The sequence below is a fragment of the Mustela nigripes genome, chromosome 12 (assembly GCF_022355385.1).
Source record: "Mustela nigripes isolate SB6536 chromosome 12, MUSNIG.SB6536, whole genome shotgun sequence".
Taxonomy (NCBI): Eukaryota; Metazoa; Chordata; class Mammalia; order Carnivora; family Mustelidae; genus Mustela; species Mustela nigripes.
The window spans coordinates 35,458,255-35,473,592 of record NC_081568.1 but is presented as its reverse complement, the minus strand read 5'-3'; the positions used below and the strand labels follow the sequence as shown (position 1 = coordinate 35,473,592).

Below are 15,338 nucleotides of genomic sequence, written 5' to 3'. Positions count from 1 at the left end.
ACTTGAGTTATAGAAGTCGTTTTATGTTAGGGTTGACAATTCAAACAATTGGGAAGACAGTAAAAGGTTTCTGGCTGAAAAAACAGATAAGACACAATATGTGGATATTTTGTCCCTCCTAAGACTCCAGCACAATAAAAGAAACCAAGTGAAAAAGGAATGCATCTATAAAACAGAAGGGAACAAGAGAAAGGAACTCTTATTGAGATGAGAAAATTCTCAAAATTTTTACAAGATTCAGGATGAAAGGGAGAAGAGTGAAGGATAACACATGGAGAGAAAATCAGACCCTGTAATATGCTGCAAAAAAGTCTGCAAGAGAAGTAAGAGCCAGTCTGTACTATGAACTGTGGAGGCATTTTCATTTAGAGTCAGAAGGCTTAACTGCAGAACATAGCTGAGCAATAGGGCTGAACACGGGAATGGTGCCGAATTTAAGGTCAACTGCACAAATCATTACTTATGACCCACGTTTCACACCCTGCATGCACGTACTTGGAATTTGGGCAGTTCCGTATATCCCCATGTAAAACTCTTCATCTTCTCACTGAGGAAATTAAACCCAGATTTGGGGAAAGAAACAGTTTCACTAAATTCTGGAAGGAATGAAGACAAGACTTCATGTCTGTGAGAAAATGATTTTCAATCTAGAATTCTATACCCAGACAAGCTGTTAAAGAAGTATGAGAGAAAGCTATCTTACACATGTCCTGACTCTCCTAAACTCACCCTGCCGCCCAAAATCTATAAACTGAGGTGAAGTGTGGCTACTACGAGATGTGTTAAAAAGAGCAACAATTTTGAGGACTCTGCAGCAGGTCTAGAGAAAAATGGGTCCTTCTTGAAACAAGTGGGTGAATTCTGGAGAAGAAAGCGTTTACATGAGTGTGTGAATGTGTGGTAGAGGTGATACTAGGAGCACTGAAGAGTCCAATGCCTACCATTATTCTGCACAGAGCCAATATTGATAATGATTTTTGGTGATAAGAAAAATCAAGTTTATGGCAAAAAACATATTACTTTTAAGTGTCCTTCCACATAGAGTAGTTTACATAATTCTTTTTGTTGTTGTTTTTATATTTTATTTTTTCAGTGTTCCAAGATTCATTGTTTACGCACCACACCCAGTGCTCGATGCAATACATGCCCTCTTTAATCCCCACCACCAGGCTCACCCAACCCCCCACCCACCTCCCCTCCAAAACCCTCAGTTTGTTTCTCAGAGTCCATAGTCTCTCATGCTTTGTTTCCCCCTCTGATTTACCCCGATTCACTTTGTGATTCTGATACTTAAGTATTTTCAACACTTCAGGTGGTCTGGCAAATATCTTGATGCACTATTATCTGAATTGATGAAGCATTATAGTGCATATGTGGTTCTGGAAAGTATCCAACTAGTAAATCTGATATCATGCCATTTTCCAATAGATCAAATCTTATTTAAATGTTTCTTGGGTTGCTAGCAACTTTAGAAACACTTGTTTATTTTTAAGTATCTTTTGGGGAGGTTGCAATAATAATGTTTTTCTTGCTTACTGGATTTCATTAAATGGTAGAATGTGTGGTTAACTCACTAAGATTTGTAGCTGTATTTTATGACTTCATATCCAAAATCATGTACTTAGCGATTTCTTTCAGAAGGCATTTGCCAAGACAGTGACCAAGCACCATTTTTTTCTTACAGAGCAACTCTGACACAAATCCACTCAAATAAATTAGTATATTTAACTTGACTGGCTCATCTGGCCAGAGTATCAAGATGACGTGCCAATGCATGAGGTAATTTTTATGGCTACTACTAAAAAATTGTGATGAAGCATTGTTTTTATCTTAGTTTTTTCAGAAGCCAGCTTTCCTTTCTCTTGTCTTTCCTGTTGGCTTCTTGTCGAAAATGGTGCAATGAGCTGGTTTGCACACCAGCTTTGCAGATTATTAGTGGTGAGTGGAGCCTGGGGATGTTGAGAAAGACATCATGCAATTAATTTAAATATAATGGCCTCTATCACATTTTATTTTACCACATATTTATATTACCATTAGTCTTATTATTGTGTTTTTTATTTATTTTTATTTGTTTTATAAACAAAGATTTGGGGAAATTACTTACATAAGTCAGTGTTTTGCCACTGGTTTATCTTCCATTTAGGGAGTGTGTGTGTGTGTGTGTGTGTGTGTGTGTGTGTTTGCACACGTGTAATTGGCTTCCTTGTGTTTTTACTTTTTAAAATTATACTTTTTCAATCCTAAAGTAAAGGATATTATGGAATTTTACACATATGATGTACTTTAGAGGTCATTTTCCCTATGTCCTTTCTTTTAATTGAAAAACTAAGGAAATTTTTAGAAACTGATTAACACGAGGTCAGGACTAGAACTCTAGTTTCCTGGTTTCAACTTAGGCATTTCTCCGTTAAGTATTTTTTTTCAAGTTCTTACATTGCAAAAACTATTGTTCAGTGTTTCTTAAATTTTATGTTAACCTTGTTATTTATCTCTAAGATTAGCAAAATAATAACTCAAAGTTTTGAAAAAAAATATTATGTACTTAGCAGTTTAATGTTCCATGTAAATATATATAAGTATGTCCAAATTTTAAAGGTTTTACCATACCACAAGCACTACAATCTTTAATATTTTAGGCCAAAACAATTGGTTGAGGTACCAAACATTAATTATCACTTGTCAATATAAGAAAGTTCATGAATGTGAACCAAGAATTTTGGAGTCGATTTTTTTCTCACAGAACTTACAGAAAATGGAAGACATAACAGTGCATAATATCATATGGGGCATACTTAAAAATATATTCACAAGAAAAAAAATATATATATTCACAGGAGACCACCAAAATATATTATGCATTTTATACTTGCCTCAGGGATAGTTTAATAATATTTGATTAACTGAGGATTTAGTACAAAAATTCTTTCTAAATGTTATATATGAAAGGACTGGAAATATATGTGATATTTTTATTTGGCAATTTCAAAGCAATTCATTAACTATGTATTGACTATATAATATCAGCAAGATACTGTCTAGGAAAACAATTTACAGAGTATACGAAATGAATTTAAACATCTTCTGCTTTTATAATTTAGTCACTAGAGCTTGTACACTGAAATGGTCTTTCTGTTTTAAAAGTGTTCACCATTTAGATGAGTTTTAAAATACAAATTAATGAGATGAAATCTCAAAGTAAAGTATCTTCTTACAAAGACTAAGTACATTTCTCCGCTCCACTGTGAGGTCTGTTTTTGCCCTTCAAAAAGCACGAATTCATGTGATTGGTTTTATATGCTTAGAAATGAACCGCTAACAAAAACTAGAATAATTTTACTGTTTGTAGCTCAAAATGTAGAGACAACTAAATTTGTACTTACTGGAGCATGTAACGTATTACAAATCTGATGAGACCGCAGCTATACAAAAGAGAAGAGAGCAAGCAAATGATTGACATGAAACTATAAAGATAAAAATGAGACTATTATTAGTGTTACGCTATTTCTAAAATGAATTATTCCCTAGTCCTCTCCAAAAACTACAGAGTTCTAGAACTATCATTTGAAATTCACTCACAAGAACTACAAAATTCACTAACTACTGCTAATGTGGTTATTAGATTTTTTTTTATCCTCTTTCTCTGCACACACACACAAACACACACACACACACATTTATGTAGCCACTTATGATTGTGTACTTGAATATCATTTTATGTAGTACTGTGTACTACATGAAAAAGAATGTTTTTTAAAAAAACATTTTTCTTATTTAAAAAATAAAATTTTCATTTTGAATGTTCAAGATAAGATTTTTTTTTTAAGTTTAGAAAAAACTGTATTAAATTTCATTAAATCAGCATCTTAGTGCTGACTTTATCCTGAAATTAAGTGTATCTAGTAAGCATGAAATAGCCTTCCCACAACCATTATTAAAATAAGGTGCAGATATCCATCATAAAATATGTTTTTTACTTTCCTCATTTAAATATTTCGGCATATATTGTACATATGTATACACTGTCTACATTTACAGCAATTTGAAATTTGTAATAGAAGAATAGATAATGATCTTAGTTGTTTCATTTTATTCAATTTCATTTTTTTTTCCACAGTCCTAGTCCATCAAGCTCTCTTCTTAATAGGACCATTTTCAATATTCATTTGTAATTTCATTTTCCCACTGTGTTAGCTATTTCCTAAAGTAAGTTAAGCACATGAGGGGGTTATACTTGCTCTTTAGTTTTTCTACAGCACAATCCAGTAAGTAGATGTTCTGTTATACAACATAGTCCTCATGTAAGTTAAAAAGATGTACTCCTTTTTTTCCTAAGGAATTTTTTTAAATGCGAAGAGGTAGCTATATTCAGTTAACAAAATATAACCTATTGTAAGCATTTTTGTTTCTGACCTATTCCCAGTCATCAGCTGATAATGACTTGAAATTCAGAAGAAAATGAATAAGCTTGGTAGAAATGCTTTATCTCTGTTAGGTATTCTTTAGCACTGACCCGTTTATGAAAATTCAGCTGTTGAGTAACCTCTGTGAGAGAAAAAAGATTTGTTGAGTGTCAACTCTATACCACCAGGCATTGTGTCTCCCAGTTTTCAAAGTTTATACTTTTTATAGTTTACACTATAACTGTTTCCTACCAACAATCTTCAAAGAATCCACACTACAATATTTTACCACTTCTGTTTCTTTACTTTTTTTAAGATTTTATTTATTTGACAGAGATCACAAGTAGGCAGAGAGGCAGGCAGAGAGAGAGGGGGAAGCAGGCTCCCTGCTGAGCAGAGAGCCAGATGTAGGGCTCAAACCCAGGACCCTGAGATCATGACTGAGCTAACGGCAGAGGCTTTAACCCACTGAGCCACCCAGGCGCCCCAATTTTTTGTTTCTTTAATAACTCATGCTCTTTTGATTTTTCTCAGACTAGTAAAGCTAAACAAGGAGCAATTTTTTTTTCTTAAAAAAGAGTGATTTTACATTAAGATTTACTTTTTAAAATGTTTAGGTATATGCAATTAAGATCTTATATATCTAATTAGAAATATAAAATACAATGGCAAAGTAATGAAGAAGCCATAGAGTCTAAATAATGGTCAAGGCAAAAAATAAGAAATGTGACAATTTTTTACAACAAAAATATCTAAAATTGATTTTTAAATTTTATACATACCTATATATTTAATAAGGAATATGTATACATGACCAAAATAACACATGCACAAACACCTAAAATTTATGTTTTAATAGTCATGATTAATAACTAGTACATTGCATTCTGTAAATACGTAGTTGTTATGACCACATTAGAACTGTTTAGTTTTACTGTGGAGTCATGTGATGAGACATATTCTTCTCTATAATTCCAATGATGTATCTGTGCCACTTCCAAAAGAACGCTCAGAAAAATGTACATTTTTTCTTAAGCTTCAATTTCCCATTTAGGAAAATGAAGTCAGCTTTAAATATCTTTATACTCCTCTCATCTATGGAGAAGGGGAAGGGGGACAGAGGCACAGAGTAGCTATGACACATATGTCCTTCAGGAAAAAAGATTTTGCACCAGATGGTAATTTTCACATGTAACCAAGAAAAGAAAACCACTTTATCCACTAAAGGTGGGTGAAGGCAGGCTAGCTCACTCTCTATCTCAAAATTCCAGGGGGGAGAGTTTTTTTTGAGAAGCCAAACTGAAAAGACTATAAAGCAGGGGTTGGGGAGGTTAAGTAAGCACCTAGAAAATGAAAAGTCCTTTTCAATTTGAGTTGTTTTTGAGGAAATGGAGAATTTTCTTAGCTTTGAACATTTGGGGGTAAAGCTAGTGTAGAGGTTAACAATTTTGAAGAAAAAAGTAATCAAGTAATTATAGTTATTTGATATTGCCGCCACATCCAAGAACATAAGCAGTAGGTTTGTATTATATATGTCATAGATTTTTTTCAAACTTCATTTTTATATTAAATCATTTTTTGCTTTACAAAAATATCTGTCCACAATGAGAGGAGAGCTGGTTTTCCTCATAGACTAAGAAGCTGTGAACTAATTATTTAGGTTCCTGGAGAAGAAAAAAGTTCACATTAATATCAAAAGTTGGTAGATATTCATTTGTAATAAAAAAAAAAAGTATGCCTTCTTTTAATATTAGGAAAAGGCCAGTAAGAAAAACTGCAGCTATTTGTTTGTTTGAAGATACGAGGGATCAGAGTTAAGGGTATTCAAGCATAACGATGTGTTTCCCTTGAAAAAGGTGAAATTTTAACTTGAAATTGAGTAGGATAGTCATGAGCTTTGGGGAAGTAGGAAGAGAGGAAAAAATATAGGATGAGTGCTGTTAGGAATGAGGAGATGAATAGGCCATAGCCGAAGGTCTCAAATAAGACAGCTATTTTAAAAAGAAATTTTTAGTGACCACAATCTCGTTTCCTCTCCAGTAATGTTCAGCAGCTCAGGTATAGAAAGTAGTTGTTTTGATTAATCAGCAGTTGACATTTTGCAAAGAAAAGGCAATGGAAAAGTACAGAGTCCTCTAATAAAGGGAGATGTGCTGAGGGTGAAGATTGAGAGGTTGTTTCATGCAGAAATGAGGGGAAGTTATGAGTGGACTGGTTAAATGGAATGAGCACTGAAGAGAAGGCCTTTTTTTTTTTTTTTTTTTTTTTTTTTTTTATATACAGCTGGACAAATAATTGTCTGAAAGCAGCAAAGGCAAACTAGGAAAATGAGGCCACTGCCATCAGGACGTAAGGCTTATGAAGTGTGAAAGAATTGAACCAACTCTGTTGGAGAAAGCTACCAGGGAAGCTGAGGCTTTAATAGAGGGCGAGGGAGGCTCCTACCTCTCAGGGAAAGCAGAGAAGGAGTAGAAGAATGTGACAAAGAGCTGAGGGTATTTGAGAGTTAATCCATGTTGAAGGGGGAGGGGAGTTTGGGAAGGACAGCGACAAGAAAAATGCAGGAAACTAGCATTCCACAGCATGAGAATTTGACAATAGGTGAGCAAGGTTGTGGAGTGAATGATTGCACTATGGGCAGAGACTGAGTGGAGAGGCCCAGATGGCTGACTTTTCTGAAGGTTGTGGGCTGGCCATTCTTTTTTTTTTTTTTTTTTTTTTAAGATTTTATTTATTTATTTGACAGACAGAGAACACAAGTAGGCAGAGAGGCAGGCAGAGAGAGAGAGAGAGAGAAGAGCAGGCTCCCTACTGAGCAGAGAGCCCGATGCAGGGCTCCATCCCAGGACCCTGGGCATGACCTGAGCCAAAGGCAGAGGCTTTAACCCACTGAGCCAACCAGGCGCCCCATGGACTAGCCATTCTGAGTGAGATCCTAGATAGAACAGGGGCTACAGTCCCTGGTCAGTGTTCAAAGAGATTAACATGAAGAGTGGTCTTCTGTCATAGGTCAATAGGTAAATCTGTCATAGGTAAATCCTTCAGCACTTTCTACCAAAAGCCTGGTGAGATAACCTGGATCATTTTCAAGCTAAGAATTGCAGAAAGTGCAATAGGGATGTTAAAATATTGACTAGGGCTACTACTCCTTGAATCCTGGATAACATGGTAGCTGTGAAACAGACTGAGTTGGTAAATGTTTGTTTTCTTATATTCTGTGTCAACATGGCATATAGACAATCCATATAAAACATGATCGAATTTATGCAGGTGCAGGTTTATAAAGAGAAACAAAGTTATCCGACCTTGCTTTATATCTTAAAAATAAGAAAGTCATTTGTCAAAACAACATGTCTGACTCACTTGATCCTCTTAATGGTACTTTGATAAGAATTTTAAAGATCTATTTGAAGCTTTGAATTACTAACGAGATCATAGAAGAAACCTAGACAGTGAGTGATCCCTCTTTGTGAAGCCAAAGACTAGGAACAGATCAACACACGCTATGAAAGGTCATAAATTACTGTGGAGGAAAAACATAGGACACCAGATAGTTAAAGAGAGTTCAGGCCCACTGATCATAATCTGACTATTAGATTGAAAAGCCTTTGAATCCAGTTTATCAAGGAAGAATGTGGACATCTTTTGAAAGTACTCAGCTAACTTATGGATACTGCCATACATCACGCTTTGGGATTTAACCTTTCAAAAGCAGGATGGCATATACAAAAAATCATGGTAACAATTTTGCAAATAGTAGGTTGGAATTGGGGATTCTGAATCAAATTATTTTAGAGTGTTCTTCGGTTTTGGAGAGTTAATTGGCTATCCTTTCTGGAGTCATTAAACTCCAACTGGGCAGAATTCTAGAACTGTACTATTCTAAAAAGAATTCAAAGAGAATTCGTGACCAGATCTTTCTTTTCATTGAAGTTATATGAAAAACACAGTGTTCTGAGCTGAACAAATGCAGAGTACAGTGACTTCCGCTGGCATATTTTGTAGTCTGTTGTTTTATGAAAATAAAATTAAGGAGCTGCTTCAGAAACTTAATTCTGTTTTGTTTTGTTTTGTTTTTTCAGTTGACTGTTTTAAGTACCACTTTGCAGCATATTGAGAGTGTGGGTCAGAGCAACCTGTCTTTCTGCTACCCACATTCAAGCAGTCAAAGGTTTCACGTCAAGTCAGATTACTTGGAAGGTAGAAAATGGTAGTTATCTTTTTTTTAAATTCCCTGGTTTAAAACACAAAAGCAAAACCTTCATAGTGTTAAGATCATAAAACGTACTTAGGTTATTATTGTTAAATCCCTGCAACATTTTCATCTATTCATTTAATGAATGGGTCATATATGGTGCCATTTTTGTGCAAAGTGGGGTTTGTCTACAGTAACTTTAGATAATTGATTTAGATGGGAATTTATCACTTAAGGCTGTCTACCTTGTTGATGGGGAAAAAAAAACAAAAAAATTAATCAGTGATATTGACTGTTTGATCAGAATGTTGAATAAAGTCATACATAGATTTAGTCTATAAGCTGCCCTTAGACAATTGGAAGTTATGGTTATGCATGAATTAGATCAGATTTTTCCCTCTTTGGTTACTGTGTCTATCTATAGATGTATGTACTCCATAAGGGAATAATTTTCTCACTCCAAATCTGTGAGCAAGATTTTAACAGAGCCTTCAATAGTCTCAGCAACTAGTCAATGAGATGAGTACACCTACCAGAGTGTATTAATCAGTAAGAGCTCAAGAGAAAATCAGTTTGGGCCTAAACACTCTACATATTCAGGTATATATCTAAAGTTATACTATATACATTATGATGTTCTTTGGTCGGGTAAATAAATCAAGATGGAGATACATGGATTTGACTAATTGAAATTAACCTCAGATATTGACCAGTGTCAGGATAGGTGTCTCTTCCAAAGTCAGATTTGCGATACTCCAAAAAGTAAAATTACTTTTGATCACAGAATGTTAAAACACCAAAAAGGGAGACTGCCCCTGAGCATTGTCTAAATAGCAGAGTTAGTACATAAATTTAGCACTAGTACTGTATACTCATACTATGATGTTGGAAATAGAAATAGAGAATAGGTTTAATTTTAGGTCTTATTTTGTTACAATAGGAGTTCAGTAACCACATGAAAACAAAATGAAACAAAAAATGTATTTCTATTATGTTATGAAAGGCCTTATATCACCATTAACTTCCTTTATGAAAATGGTGGTTATGCTTCTCTGGAAAATGTTTAAGAATAATAGGATTTTCTTAAAGGAATTGTTGAGTTACAGCATGTGCTATCAATTACTGTAAATAATCTCTTAAAATCCCACAAAAGAATCCAATTGCTCACAAAGAAAGTGGAAAAAGCCATTAAAGTCAGATGTATTAAGAACGAGACCTAATTCTCTGTAACATCCCGGACATCGCTCTAAAGTCTCATAATTGCAAGATTGCCCACATGCTTATAATTAATTTATAGACTTTGGCAGAGGGTTTCAGATATTGTTTACTTCAGATAATCAGGTTGGGAGGTGATCAGTTCCTTTTTTGATCTACAAGCTTATATTCTGCAATTTTGCTCAATTTCACACTAATGTAACACTTAGCAAAAAGACATTTTGAACCATTTTGTCAGAAAATATTCAGATAAAAATTTATAGGGTTTAAGTACCTAAGAAAAATGTTTAAATCCATGTTGTTTTTATTTTCCTACTTTAGTAGTTGAAAGCATTTTAAATTTTTTTTGTATTGCCTTTAATAAGAAATTATTGATGATTTTTTGGGTATGATTTCTATTTACAAATTGAGTGACCGTGAGCTATCAGAGGGAATAACATCAAGAGGACTTTTCTGTAGGTTTGCCAAATACAAAACCAAATAAAAAAATAACATAAGAGGCAGGTCACCTGGGTGGCTCAGTCTATTCAGCATCTGCCTTTTGCTCTGGTAGTGATCCCAGCTTCAGTGCTGGGATTGAGCCCCGTGTTGGGGCTTCCTGCTTGGTGGCAAGCCTGCTTCTCTCTCTTCCCTTCTGCTTATCCCCTGCCCTGCCCTATTCATGCTCACTCTCTCTCTCTTTCAAATAAATAAAATCTTTTTAAAAATTACTTAGAGGAAAATAATAATTCTCAGTTCTTTAGAATTAATTGTTCTGTGTATAGCTCTCTGAATATAAAAATACATGATCTGTTGCCTTTAAAACCTAGGACCCCAATCTTACCTTTAAAAGGACTTCAGAACAGTATGTACATTCCCACAAAGAAAGTGGAAATTTCTCACTGTAATTACTGTGTCAAAAAGGAAGATTGTTTAAAGAAAGTATTAATGCCTAATACAAATGTATCAAAGTGAAAAATATTTAATTTAAAACATTTTGTAAAAGCAAAGTCCCAGCTGTCCTGTCATTCTACCTTTACATACATTAGTATGTGCCTCTTAAGAATTATGGATATATCCTTACAAACATATAGTTTATAAATCAAAATGTAAAATTTGCGGGTTTTCTTTTCCATTTCTCAGACAAGTTCTCAGTACATAGTGTCCTCATTACTTCAAAAATAGACCATCCTTTTGCTGAATTATACAGTTGTGATTCTAAATATTTCAAAGTGTTGTTTCTTTGTGTATTTATCCATATTTATTAATTTTTTTAACTCAGTAGACTTTTAACAATTAGGAAATCAACTTTATTCTAGAATGTAGGTCTGCTCCCAAGTGAGTTTTGTTATTCTAGAATAGGTAAAATAGAAGCAAAATTTAGCAGTTTAGAGTGATATAATGTATGAGCTGTTAAAGAAAGGATTCTGGTTCTGGTTTTATTTCTTACAATTGGATGGATGAAAATTTATAGATATCAAGCTATATGTAAGTTTACACTTCCAGAATTATGATAGAGATGGTTGATTTGTCATAATTTCCGAGCTTCCGGAAATAATTTTCCCTATCATATTGGATTGCATGAAAACATAAATGAGAACGGTTCACTCCAAAGGGAAATAACAATTTTAATTTTTAAAAAAGTGTGGCACAGTTGTTTTTTAACCAAATTCAGAGACCTTTTTCTCTCAAAGGCCACTGTTCATGTTCAATATACACAACAAAAGAAGCACCTACACTCGTATAGCTAGCTATATAAAATTCACTGCAGTTAACATCTAAGTATTATTTTATATTTCGAAATTTTATTTTTGCTCATGATATTTCACTCTCTGTTTTGTTTTGTTTGTTTGTTTGTTAGTTTGTTTTTGGTCCTCCAACAAATCTATTAATTTAAAAAGGGATAGAGGAGCAGAGAATAGAGTCAAACGTGTTAACTTGTTTTAGAGCAACATTGCCAAAATGTGCAGAAGTGCAATAAATGAAAACTGTCGGCAACACCAATGACCTTTAAAGCATGACCCATGCATTTGATGTAGTTATGTGATCTCTGTTCTTTGTGGAGAACCCCCCGTTGGTGGTAGTACTCATAGAACAGAGTGCCACCCTCCAAGTCAAGTCAAGAAATGTCATCTCTATATTTGTAAAAGTTCTTCCCACATTTTTATTAAATCCGTACTTATGCTACATGTCTACTGACATTGGTGGTATTCTTGACTTTAATGGAAATTGATGATAAGCATTATAAGGATTGATTTTATATTTTGGTCAACAGATTTTCCACATGACCTATGACCTTGCCAGTGCAGTGGTGAGAATTTTTAACCTCATTGGCATGATGCTGCTGCTATGCCACTGGGATGGCTGTCTTCAGTTCTTGGTACCACTACTGCAGGATTTCCCACCAGACTGCTGGGTGTCCCTGAACAAAATGGTTGTAAGTAATTCGTATTCTTTTACACCCTACATAATCCATGTTTTGCCAGAAAGTTCTAAGGGTATGCTAGAATGATCTAATTTCTTCTCCGAAAATGTTCGGAGAAAATTTTGCCTTTGCGGATATAAAATCAAATGTTCTATCACTTTTTCTGCAGCTACATTTCATTTACATGAAGTGTTTCTGGGGATGTGTATGTTACAGGATCTATTTTGAGGTATCTTACTCTGTGTATATTGAAGACATATTTTACTTCAAAGCTACATGTACACTCGCACGTACGTATAATTGTGGTACAACGCTCATGGTACAATGTTCTTCCAAAACTGCCTATTGCTTAGAATATCTCCTTTTTTTCAACTTGATTGTGGCATTTACTGTGCTTGAGACATGCAATTCTAGGTGGTGTTAAAACTTGCAGAGACATGTATATCAGTATAAATACAATGAGATATGATGTGCATGATCTTTTTGCTAGGGAAGATAAGGAAACATTCATGGAAAAGGTAAAGCCTTTATTTACTTTTAATTTTTATTTATTTTTAAATTTGGGTATAGTTGACACATAATGTTACATTAGTTTCGGGTGTACAGTTTACTCGGAAAGATATTTACATATTTAAAAATCTGTGAAGTATAAATTTGATTTAATTAAGTATATTCATGTTCACATTTATTTTTAAGAACATGGGTTTTAAAAAGAGAACATGTGTTTTGATCTATCTTGTACAATACTTACAAAGAAATTGGAAGTAAATAATGGATGATAAATTTTATGAGCCTCTCACAAAATTTTAACCTTGGCATAAATCAAGTGCCCTCTTTCTTCCCCAAATGTTCCATGTTAATTTCTGGGCTTATTATTGTAGAAGTGATATGGATGTTTTAATAACATTTATTTTTTCTTCTAATAACTATAGCTCAGGTTTTGTATTTGAAGAAAAGAGGAGTTTACGTTACATGTTAAGAGGTCCAGTCTTTTTTCTTTACTTGCTTCTGGCCGACTTGTTTTGCTCCCTGCTTCCTACTCTCCGGACTTACTTTCTTCCCTACTTCCTACTCTCCCAATCCCTGCCTTCTTTATCCCTTTAACTCCTTTCTTTGACACTTAATATTTAATATTAATATTAAATACTTAATAACTTAATATTGAGGCTTAATATTCACCTGGATCTCTCCTTCGTTTCATTCATATCTTTTTAAATATCTGCCTCACTGAAGCTAGTGTAGGACCACTCTGTCTAATACAGTACCAAACTGGCTAATATTTTATCTGAAAAGAATTTAATAGCACACACACTTATTTGTTATTTCTATTTCTCTGTGTCCTCTACACAAACTGTTCCATTAAGTCCATTGACTTAAGTTCCATTAAGTCAAAGAATTTGTCTGTTTTGTTCTTTACTTTATGGTAGTGCCTAGAAGAGTGCCTGGCATCGTAGTTTGTTGTAATCTAACCACCTTTATTGAAAGTTCATTTGAGAAATACTGTATTTGTGTTTCCCTACCTAAAAAACAAAGCAAGGTGCAGGTTACTCTTTGAGTCTATGAAGTCTTCTTAATTATAGATCTTTTTTATTTATCACTGAAAGAAAAAAATGTGAAGACATTATTAAAATATTTTGGCGGGGGTGGGAGGAAGAAAAAGCCACAGCTCTATAGTCTAGCTATTAACTGAGTGTGTAGTATAAAAACACTAACACTACTGTAAAAGATGATTCATCGCTGACACTAACTGCTATTTAAGTTCGCAAATAATTGTTGTTTTAAATTACCCTGAGGTATCTTTCAGAAAAATAGGTATTATCTTTATTAAAAGAGTAAAGGGACTATTTTGGGGTATCCATAAAGTTGTGTAATTATAATATATGGGATATATTATAATTATAATTACATATAGTTGTGTAATTATAATATATGGGAATATACTTCTTAATATATCTAGTGCTAAGCACATTTACTGAAGAAAATTTTTATATCTTGATCATTTTTTAAGTGTGTCTACATGGGTTTGCTTTGTCTGTTGGTACTTAATCTAATGTTAGTCAAATTTTATTATATCTTAATGTTATACAAAATACCTTTCCTGAATTTGCAAGTTTTTTTCTTGCATCTTTTCTGAGGGGCAGGTTTACTTATGAAATTGGCTTTTACTTTCTTTCACATTAATTTAACATTATTTTCATGTTTAAATTTAATGTCAAGGGTAGGAAACAGTTAAGTCTATGTTCAACTGTAAAGACCTGAAATATATTTTGAATATTAGTGATATGAAGGAGATAACCATAAAAAAGACAATTTTTGTGTCAGTAGAGGATCGCCATGGTATCCTTTGACCTTGAAGATATTATTTTCTATCTTAAAGCCATTGAATTCTGGAAAACCTTCCATTACAGCAAAACAAAGCAAAGTGTATTTACATAATAAGGTAGTTATAAAGAAGTAAAATCCAATGTAAAAAAAAAAAAAGCACCCTCCATGTATCTATCTTGCTTACTATATATGAGCCCTGGTGCTTTGAAATATGCTCTTATTTGGTCCTCATAGCAACAGAACGAGGTAAAAACTCTCATCCCCCATTTTGCAGTTCAGAAATCTGAAATTTTTAGAGGATAGTTTAATTGTTCAATAACACACAGGTTAGTAGATGAATGGAACCAAGATTAGAATGCCTATGGCTGCCTGGGTGGCTCAGTGGGTTAAGCCTCTGCCTTCAGCTCAGGTCATGATCTCACGGTCCTGGGACTGAGCCCCACATCGGGCTCTCTGTTCGGCGGGGAGCCTGCTTCCCCCTCTCTCTGTGCCTGCCTCTCTGCCTATTTGTGAGCTCTCTTTCTCTGTCAAATAAATAAATAAAATCTTTAAAAAAAATTAGAATGCCTAGCTATATGACTTCTTAATTTCTGTTCTAAACCTTAGAATATCTTGTGTTCTGTAGATTATAAAAATTAGTTGAGAAAAGTAATGACAAGAAATGAAACCTGTTATCACAGCACTCCGGTTGCTGTAGCAAGTCACTCGAAAATCAGCATTTGAGCTCTAACACTAAAAAGCAGCAAGACGGATATGAGATGTAGATATAGAAAAGCAAAATCAAATTCAGAAGGCA

The 15,338-nt window shown here is 34.1% G+C and overlaps 1 protein-coding gene across 2 annotated transcripts in view; it reads left to right on the top strand.

The window, feature by feature from the left end:
* Window positions 1-15,338, top strand: part of HCN1 (hyperpolarization activated cyclic nucleotide gated potassium channel 1) — a 394,861-nt gene that overhangs the window by 203,555 nt on the left and 175,968 nt on the right. The window contains exon 3 of one of the 2 annotated variants that reach the window (XM_059417097.1): window positions 12,068-12,229. The exons of the other annotated variant lie outside the window; for it this stretch is intronic. Within the exon in view, the coding sequence (XP_059273080.1) occupies window positions 12,068-12,229 (162 nt within the window). The remainder of the gene's footprint in view (window positions 1-12,067; window positions 12,230-15,338) is intronic. 2 annotated transcript variants of the gene reach the window in all.